The sequence below is a fragment of the Elephantulus edwardii genome, unplaced genomic scaffold (assembly GCF_000299155.1).
Source record: "Elephantulus edwardii isolate Elephantulus edwardi_28Jun2011 unplaced genomic scaffold, EleEdw1.0 scaffold00140, whole genome shotgun sequence".
NCBI classification, from domain to species: domain Eukaryota; kingdom Metazoa; phylum Chordata; class Mammalia; order Macroscelidea; family Macroscelididae; genus Elephantulus; species Elephantulus edwardii.
In genome coordinates, this window is record NW_006399890.1 from 4128311 (window position 1) to 4138720 (window position 10410).

General features: G+C 37.0%; 1 protein-coding gene across 1 annotated transcript in view; it reads left to right on the plus strand.

The window, feature by feature from the left end:
- The window catches only part of WDHD1 (WD repeat and HMG-box DNA binding protein 1), a 93575-nt gene extending 83494 nt beyond the window's left edge, over positions 1-10081 (plus strand). Inside the window, exons 21-25 of the mRNA XM_006894342.1 lie at positions 839-882; positions 1461-1631; positions 2343-2473; positions 6024-6162; positions 9881-10081. Coding sequence (XP_006894404.1) covers positions 839-882; positions 1461-1631; positions 2343-2473; positions 6024-6162; positions 9881-10081 — 686 coding nt within the window. The remainder of the gene's footprint in view (positions 1-838; positions 883-1460; positions 1632-2342; positions 2474-6023; positions 6163-9880) is intronic.
- The last annotated feature ends 329 nt before the right edge of the window (positions 10082-10410 follow it).

Sequence of the window (10410 nt, forward strand, 5' to 3'; positions counted from 1 at the left end):
ATTGGCACAGGACAGAGCGGAGTTTAGGGCTGTTGTACATAGGGTCGCTATGAGTCTCAGGCGGCTCGACGGCACATAACAACAACAAGGAGAGCAGATTCTTGAGGTGGGGAGGCTCATGAACAGTGAGGAAATGGGAAACGGACTAGGTGGGTATATAGTCAACTAAGGCGTTAACTGTATGATGGGGAGCAAAGAAAGTATGATTCCTGGAGGGTATGTGATTTGGAGAAAATTTGTCTTTTATTTGTTATTTCTTTTAAAGCTAAGAGTCTTGAGCCAATCATGAAGGGAAGGAGAAATTGTTAATAACTCAATTGCTTGAGAAAGCATGAGGAGTTAGGATCTAGGGTACAAATAGAGAGATTCACCTTCACCAAACCATTCTCCAGGGAGCTCTGCTGGCCTACTAGGTAGAGTTGTGCTGCCAACCCAAAAACAGGTGTTCACATCCACCAAGCCTCTGAGAGAAACATGAACAATCTCCTCCTATGCAGTTTACTGCCTCTAAAAACCCACCAAAGGGTCAGCTATGAGTCGGTTCCAATTTGGTGGCATGTTTAACAACAACAAACCATTCCACAGTAGCAAGAGGAAAGACAGATCTACAAATACTGGGTTTATGTGCTTTATTAGTGGCAAATTGGGATAGTTCTTATGTAATAACTTTTATTTTGTTTCGGAAACACAAAGGAAGTTGTCACCTTGATAGGAAGAAGGTCATCTATGAATTTTAAAGCTGAGAAGAATTTATCTTCTTCTAGTACATATTATAATATTCTGTTACTGTTTTAGAGGTCAGACTTCTCTCTCTTTTTATTCTTCCTGCTTGTGAAAGGTGCCGTTATCTCGAGCAACCAAGGAAGAGCAAACCCCTTCAAGGTAAACTTTCCACTAATACCTTCTGTTATTTAAAGACATCTTCGTAACAACCAAAAAAAAAATCCCCTGCAAATTCTCTCCGCCCCCAAAATACCCTGAACAAAACAAAACACTGCTATAGAGTCATATGATCCTGTGGGACAGAGGAGAACTTCCCTATCTGGTTTCCAAGACTAAATCTTTAAAGGAACAGAGACCATCTAGTCATTTGGAAATACGCCTCTCTATAAAGAAGAAGGACATCTCCATAGAAAAGAATCTTTCCATATGGTCCCCATCCCCCTTGCAGATCTGAAAACAGTAATGACTAATGTAGGTGATGGTGGGAGGAAAATGAATGGGAAAACAGCACTAATCACACTTGAGCTAAGATTCCTATTTTGTACTTCCAAGACTTATGGTTTTGGCAGATGCTGTGTTTCTTGGGGTTGTAGTATTTTGGGAATATTTGTATTGACCTTAATTTGGGTTATTAAATGATAACTGTTAAGGTACACATTTTAAATAAAAAGAAGTATGTCTTAGATTCTGCCCCCTCCTTTTAAAACATAGAATGCTAACATTAGTCTGCTCTTTAGGTATCAGCCAGTCCCAAAGAGCCAGCCGTTTTGGTGAATACAGGACGTTCAACTAATATTTTAGACAATATCAACAAATCATCCAAGAAATCCATTGTACTTAATAGATCTGCAAACAATGAAAAGTCTCCAGTTATAAAACCTCTAATTCCAAAGCCGAAGTCTAAGCAGGTATTCTTTTCTGCTACTCACAGGTGCAGTAAATAACACGATCTGTTTGTCTTTCTGTTTGTTCACTGTGTCCCGACCTAGGACAGGAGGTGCATCGTTAACTAGTAGGGCAGTGGTTCTCAGTTCTGACTTTGCTCCAGAATCAAGTCCCTTTTTTAAAGACACACCCTTATTGGTCGTCTGTCAGACAAATAATAGACTTCCTTGTGAAATAAACAGTATCACCCATCAGTAAACAATTAGCTGTATGAGACCAGAGTGTTCAACATTTACCTAGAGGCAGTTATCAGAAGGCAACAAGGGAATGGGAAGCTAGAGCAATGGAAATAATGAGAATGCTGACACGTTATAAAAATTAAAACCAATGGCATGGACAATCTGAATGAAAATTGTTAACAGGAAACCTAGTATGCTGTGTAAACTTTCACCTAAAATAAAACATTTAACAAACATTTCTTTCAAATTTTGTCTGATGCATATTCTTGTTTAACAAGTCACCCTAATCTTTCCTTGTTCTATATTCTGATTTTACCTCCTTTATTATATCATCTCAGATTTGTTATCTGTGAAATAGATGTATTGTGTAACTGAGAACCTCAAGACTTACATATATTAATATAATAATTTTAAATGTAACTATCCATGTTTTACAAAACCTGCTTGTAACTTACTGTCCAGGTCTTACTGCAATATTCATATTTGTTTTCATAGGCATCTGCAGCATCTTATTTCCAAAAAAGAAATTCCCAAGCTGGTAAGGTTGATGATGTAAAAGAAGAAACTCCTAAAATTTCATCATCTGAAACCCCAGTTGCTTCTCCTCAAAACACAGAAAGCCCAAGGTCAGTACATGGAGAAATTTAGTCATTTCATTTTTAGCTCTGTGCGTTACCTCGTTTTACTAGTAACTTGATGTTGAGCAATTGAATTTGAATGAATCACTGTGATTTTTTATTTTTCACGTTTGTTTTTTCTGAATTCTATTTAGATGTCAGAAGTGACATTTATATTTAAGAAGACTCATAATTCATCTTCTTATACTGTCAAGTATAAAAACTTAGTTTTCAGAATTATTACAGTTGTTGTGTACCGTAGAGTCAGAACCAACCCAGAGCTGACCCTCCCTCCATTGGGTTTTCAGAGGCAGCTAATCGTACGGGAGGAGATTTTTCCCATCCTTCTCCCATGCAGCAGCTGGTGAACCTGAACTGCGTACCTTTGGGATTGCAGTTTAGCTTCTTGCCACTAGGCCACCAGAGCTCCCTAAGGAGTTATTACTGAACTAAAATTGTTTTGCACAAATTATATACTAAATAAAAAGAGAAATGGTGGGAGTTTTTTCTTTCTTCTCAAAAATAAAGCTGCTTAGGTACATTCCAGGGATGTTTCATGCCATTTATTAGCAAGAGGTATAACAAAGCCACAAGATTAATATGTGTATTTATTAATTTGAATACTCAAGAACCCTTTGCTCAGCATTACTTTTCCTTTGTTCTGTTCTTTTGGTGTACATAAGATTACATTAAGATCATGTGAAATTTTTGTCATTTTAGAAATTAGGTTAGTAGTTATAACCATACTGTTGGTGGTTTTTAATAACTTATTTTTCTAAGAGATTTGGTAAAGTTTGTTATGGAAAATACTTAAAATTATAAAGATAAAATTACTTATTCACAGAAATAATGTTTTCTTTCTGGGGGGTGTGTGTGTGTTTGAATTTGTAATTTTATATTGAGTGGGGGGAGCTCTGGTAACATAGTATGGTAGCATTATATGATTTTGACTGAAAGGTGAGCAATTTGAATCCACCAGCTGCTCCAAGGCAGAAAAGTGAACAGTCTTTTGTTAAAATTTACAGCCTTGGGAAATGTAATAAAGGGTCATTTGACTGAGTTTGCATATACTTGAGATTTATATTAAAGATGCAATGTGATTTTGTTTTCATTTAGTATTATCAGTCTGTGTGTGTGCGTGCACGTGCACGCATAGGCTAGTTATTTTGGATGACTTTTTGGGAGAGCTAATTATCTGTGTAATCTCTTTGAGCCTCAGTTTTCTCATCTATGTCACAGAGGTACTAATTGTACCTATCTCATAAGGTTGTTGCATATTAGATAAGAATATACATGAAGAGTTTAGAACAATACTTTGCAAATAATAAGTATACAATAAATGCTAAATATTTACTTAAAATTCTTTACTTGAAATTTAAAGACAATCTTTAAGAATTGGAAGTGAATAAAATACACAAGTGTGCTATATGTTTGCTTTGCCTAATGATGATGCAGGAAAAGACCTACCATATTGGTTTATATGTAAGAGATGAAGTAATGGGCATGAAGTTTGAGGAGATGTGGAAGAATTTTATTGAGCCAAAGGGGTCAGTTGAGATTACAGACCATTGACCTGTCAGCATTTAGTAAGGAGTTGAAAGTACATTGCGTATGTTTTCTATACTTGGAAAATACTAGCGTGGGTACTCCTTTTTAGTTTATTTAGAAAAGACTTTTGAATTCATTAATTCTGTAATTTCCAGACATTGTTAAGAACATCTACCAAGTAGCTATCTCATTAGCTAACATTTTGCATTCATGACTTTAGTGAGAAATTTATCCATGAGGTGCAAAGCAGGAGTTATATCAGCTGTAAAGTTGTGTGTCAGTTTTTCTGGACCATGAGTCTTGGAGGTTTGACAGTTATGTAGCAGTGCAATTTAGTAATTATGTAATGCTATATTCAACCTCCATTTTCTGATCTGTCATCTTTTCATTTTCGAATAACACTGATTTTCATTTAATGACCTCATCTTTAGAATCAAGCCATGTCAGTAAATGAAGACTAGATATCTTATGAATATTGGCAAGTGTAAGTTGTGTTTCCTATACTTTATGTAGGTATCCAAAGTGTTTTTATTGATTTTTAGACAATCATCCATATACATTATGCTTTAAGTATAATTATTTACTATTAATCAGTTCCTGGTATCACTTGTAAAAAGTGCAAGGGCCATGTAGAGCACGCCATATCTAGCCTTTACCAACTTCACAAAGGGGAAACCAACTCTTCCCTCCCACAGCACCAGTAGCACAAAACCAAATCCCATGAAGTTAGACATGTACCCCACACCCCCATGCTTGCTTCTACTCATCTCAGCACCAGTTTTACTGCTTGGCGGGGCCCAGAGTAAATTGTGATAGCTCACAGACCACACACATGGGAAAGTTAAAGAGTTTAATTCAAATTAATAACAAAATACAGTCAAACAGCTCCCAAAATGTGCACACGGGCACCTCAACCTCGAACTTCATGGCTCTGTTTCCAAATTCTCAGTCCTGTCAATATTGGCTACTACCCCACCCCCACTGTCTGATGCAGTTTTCAATCCTGCCAATATTGGCTTCCTCTGCAATTGTCCAACAAAGTTCTCATTCCTGCCAATATTGGCTACTCCCCCTCCAAAAGTCCTATCTCACATCAGTTCTCCAATTCAGCCATCGCTGCTAACCTTAAGCATGTCCTATATTTCACCAGGTTGAGGAAGGTCTCGCTTCTCTGGCTTGATACAGAATTCCATCTCTTCTGGTGGGGGAATAATTCCTGTCTCTACAGCTAGAGTTCTTCAATTTATTGGTGAGACTAGCCGATACCCTTGTGGTTTGTTCAGACTGGTCCATCTCCTTGTGGTATCGTAGATAGCTAGTCCTCTTATGGATAGGCCAAAACGTCCCATTCACATAGGCAGACCCATCTGTATAGAGTATCAGATAAGGGCTAGAGAAGTCATATTGAAAGGTAACTGTCACTCCATCTCATCAAGTCTCCATTGAACTTTGTTTTTTCCTTCACCTCCCCATTTGTCCACTAATCTCTGCTACCCTCCTGGTTTCCCCTTTTCTTCCTTTTGCCCTCCTCTTTTGAATAATTATACCTGTTCTGTTCTAATTTGCTAATTACAGTGGTCAAGTTGTCCTTTCATCAATTCTTCCCAGGTTGATCCTCCCTTGTTCTGACCCATTAGGGTGTTTGCTGTACATTCTATTCCTGCTTTCTCCATTCTCCTCACCCTCTGGTTACTGTCCTTTTTTCATGGTAGTGATCTTACACAGTCCTTTTGTAACTGTTATTTCACACAACATAATGTCTTTTAGACATGTAGTATTCCACAAATTCTTCATTTTTCTAGTGCTGCATGGCATTCCATTGTATGAATGTACTCCTTTCTCGAGCCATTCATTTGCTGATGGCCATTTGAGTTATTTCTGTTTTTTTGCTATTATAAATGCTGTGATGAGCAAAGGTGTATGGTTTTTTAAAATTAGCAGTTAATTACTAAAAATCAATGATAAATTATGTCATAAGTATAATTTTTTTTCTATATGACTACTTGTTTAGGCCAAGGACTGGGTTCCAGATGTGGCTGGAAGAAAATAGGAATAATATTTTATCTGACAATCCTGACTTTTCAGAAGAAGCAGACATAATAAAAGAAGGAATGCTTCGATTTAGAGTATTATCTGCTGAAGAAAGGAAGGTAAGAATAATTTTGCTGAGATCTTACTGAATTCTTGGGTTTTAAACTTTCTTATTGGAAATGGAATACATCCTATAAACTTTTCATCGAGGGCAAGTTAAATCACTGACATCTTAGCTTTGAGCATGTAGATCTGTGGTAATTATTATTTCTTGGAAATAGTTAATTTTCTGGCATTTATAAACTTTACATTCCTGTAAAGTAGGGGAATAACCTCCACAATTAACAGACGCTTTTAGAATTCTATGTTAGAGTTCTTCCAAACAAAATTTCTAAAAATGCTGCCTACTTACACACTGAATATTAAATGAGGATACTTCTTTGAGGGCGGAACCCTTGGTATTCTGTTCTAGCTTTTCAGTGGAAATTGTTGTTGCTGTTATGTGCTGTCGAGTCACTTGCGACTCATAGCGACCCTGTGTACAACAGCCCTAAACTCCGCTCTTTCCTGTGCCAATAGCACTGTCTCTGACACTCCTATCCCAATTATCCCAGTCACTGAATCAATCCTCCTCATAGAGGGCCTTCCTCTCCTGTGCCGTCCCTCCACCCTCCCAAGCATGATGTCCCTCTCCAAGGACCGGTCTCTCCTCACAACATGTCCAACGTATGTTAGACGGAGCCTCAGAATCCTTGCCTCCAAGTATGTATAGTGAAAATTAGAACAGCTTTATACTTCTTGCTCCTCATGTGAATTTCTGCCATGTAAAGGAAGACTACAAGAAGTCGTCTGTTGTAGGGAGATGTAACCTGTGTGCTTCTAAATCCTCAGACTGTCCTCCTGGGAATGTGGTATGCTGTGTATGAACATCTAGTAACATAGATATGTGCACTGATAAACTGAATTTTATGAATAAAATTATTACCCAATGAATGTTACCTTGAAACAAGTTTGATTCTCCCACCTCCAACCCAGAGCAACTGAATCTAAAAGTGGACACCCCAGGTTTCGAGAAAGAGACTTTTTATTAGACTCTCTGATGCAGCAGCAACATAGGCTGTTGTTTGGGAATTCTCAGCCTCCCGCCTATCAAATGTTCAGTTTATAGGAAACGAGAAACAAAGACTTTGGGGCCACAGCCAGTAGTTTGCAGGTGACCCGTATTTAAAACCTTTGTTAAGTGTCTTGTTCTGTGCTTGTTATCACTCTATCAGTTAGAAACCAGTACTTTTATCTCTTCCTGTAAGTTCATACACCCAGATGTCTCCACAGAGGGCATTGAATGTTCTCCAGTAACTTTGAAATAGTGCCAAGCATTCTTAACTTAGTTAAGTCTTCAGTAGGTCTTTAACATGGGACAAAATACAGCTACAAAGTATAAGTACCTGCAAGAAAGACAAAATTACATTAGTACAGATAACTGCTGATTATGAGGAAGCTAAAATTGGCCTAAATCAACTCTGGCCCCACTTATATTTTTTATTTCTCATAAGTATGTATAAAAGGATCAAAATCTTAAGTAATTAAGTAAAATGGTACCTGAATGAATAAGGCTTTATGCTATAAAAAGGGAAGAGACTGAGCTAAAATTATGTTTTTTAATACTTAACAATTTAGTAATCAAAGTTAGCCTTAAACATTTATATAGATACAGATACACATTGTTAATGGAGAAATTTTACTGTGGAGGGGGAAGAATTATTTTCTTCATTAAATTAATGGCAGTGGCAATAAAGAAAGAGAAGAAATATATAGATATTAAAGGAGCGTGGAGAAGCCAGTGAAATGAATGGACCTTGTTTGGTTCAGGCTGAATGAATAAAAGCTAGTCAATCTCCAAGAGAGTATTTATAGTAGTTATACATTTATATAATACTTATAAAATGCCAAAATGATAGAGATGGAAAACAAATTAGTAGTGGAGTTGCAGCTTGAGTAGGCAATAGTTTTAAAAGAATAGCATGGGGAGGTCTGGTGGCATAGTGACAAGAAGCTGCACTGCAATCCCAGAGGTGTGCAATTTGAATCCACCAGATGCTCTGCTGGAGAAGGAGGGATAGTCTCCTCCTGTGCCAGTCAGATCTGATTTGACGGTATACACACACACACACACACACACACACACAAATAAAAAAGAACTTTTTTAAAACTTAAGTTGTTTATTTTTCATTTTAATGAACATTTACAGAGATTTTGGATTTCCATTCATTCATTGTTGCACTTTTCTCCCTGCCCAGCCATCCCCCACCCCCAGTTTACTCTTCTCTTTGAAAAGTAGAAGAAAAATTCTTTCTTTGGTATACAATCCCCCCGCACCCCTCCCACTGCCCCAGGTGCACTCCACTGTGCACTCTTAATTCTGGACTCTTCTGATAACTATAATACCCTATCATATATCACTTTTAAATTATTCTTTCCCTCATCTGTTTCAATGCAGTATACATAATTTATCCAGTTTTTCTCAGTTATACCCAAACCTTGATACCAGTCCCATTCTACAACAGTGGCACCATGCAGTATTTGTCCTTTTGTGACTGAAATATTTCACTCAGCACAATGCCCTCCAGGGTCACCCATTTTGAATAATACTGCATGAGTTCCTTGTTTTTCAATGCAGCGTAGTATTCCATTGTATGAATATACCGCAGCTTCTCTATCCATTTGTTTGTTGATGGGCACTTAGGTTGTTTCCAACTCCTTGCTATTGTGAACAAAGCTGCGATAAACTTGGGTGTGCATATATCTGCTTGGAGGGAAGTTATGGTCTCTTTGGGATATATTCCCAGTAGTGGAATTGCTGGGTCAAATGATATCTCTATTTGCAACTTTTTGTGAAAGCACCATATCGCCTTCCACAGGGGTAGCACCATTTTACACTCCCACCAATAGTGAATAAGAGTTCCAGTTTCTCCACAACCTCGTCAGCATTTGTTGTTTGAAAAAAACAATAGAATTTTTTAAAAAATTAAAAGAATACCATGAGGGATCCTTGTGATAATCTTTTATTTGACTATGGCAGTAAATATACAAGCATATAGTAGAACTAAACATAAACACAGACAAAAGAGTAATACTGAAACTTGGAAACTGAAGAAAAGCTAGCAAATATAGTGATATCCGTGTCCTGATTGTGATATTTTTTGTGGTTTTGCAAGGTGTTACCACTGAAATGAATTAGTTAAAGAGTACATGGAATGCTTCTGTATTTCTTACAACTATGTATGTGAATCTTGAAGCGGGTTAAACCAGATAACTGCTTGGAGGCAAGGATGGTAAAGATTTGTCTCACATACTTTGGGCATGGCGCTAGGAGAGACTATTTATTCCTTGGTGAAGGACATCATGCTTGGAAAGAGAGACGAACAACAAAGGAGAGAAAGACTCTCTACCAGATGGATTGACATAGTGACTGCAGCAGTGGGCTCACGTGTGTCAGGTTGTGAGATTGGCACAGGATAGGACAGGGTTCAGATCTGTTACTCATAGGATTGCTGAGTTGTACTCATCTCTACAGCACCTAATTATAATAATATATAAATTTGCAATTATGTTAAAAGTTTCTTTTAAAAAATATATGCAGTTATAGGATTTAAACTTAGTTAAGTATAATCAGAGTTTAGATCGAAATGCTGAGCTAGAATAAATTTTTTAATATGTTCTGCAATTAAATAATAAAAGATTTGTTAACAATGAGGACTGTTAATTGAAAAAGATGGTCTTTCCTTTCTTCTTTTATTGCCTAAAAATTCTTTCTCTTCCCCCCAATGTTTTCACTAGGCATGGACTAACAAGGCAAAAGGAGACGCTGTCAGTGATGGATTGGAAGCCAAAAAACGAAAACATCTAGTTGATGAAAATAATGAAACAGAAAGCCAGCAAGAAAAAGCGCAAGAGGATCTGAATTTACCTAAAAAGCGAAAACCTTTAGATACTTCTACAAATCAGAAACTGTCAGCTTTTGCATTTAAGCAGGAGTAAAGGAAAGGAAGGGACCTTGGGAAAAGGATTTTTTTCAAAACTCATCTGTGGTGACTCTGAAAAAAACCATTTTTTTAAAAGTTGTATATTTTTAAAAAAATTTAAAGGTAATTGTCTTGATAAGATTTCAGTAATTATGTTTGTGTGGATGACAAGGTATGTATAAAATCTAACCTCTCTGCAGATTACTCTGTCCCTAAATGGCAGGCCAGTCAGAAACAGCAGTTATGGTCACTGACATGTCCCAATGTAAGATGTTTTTATTTTATTTCTTACTTTTGAAATCCTTAAAAAAAAAAAAGTCTTAAAACCTCTATACATTAAAGTAA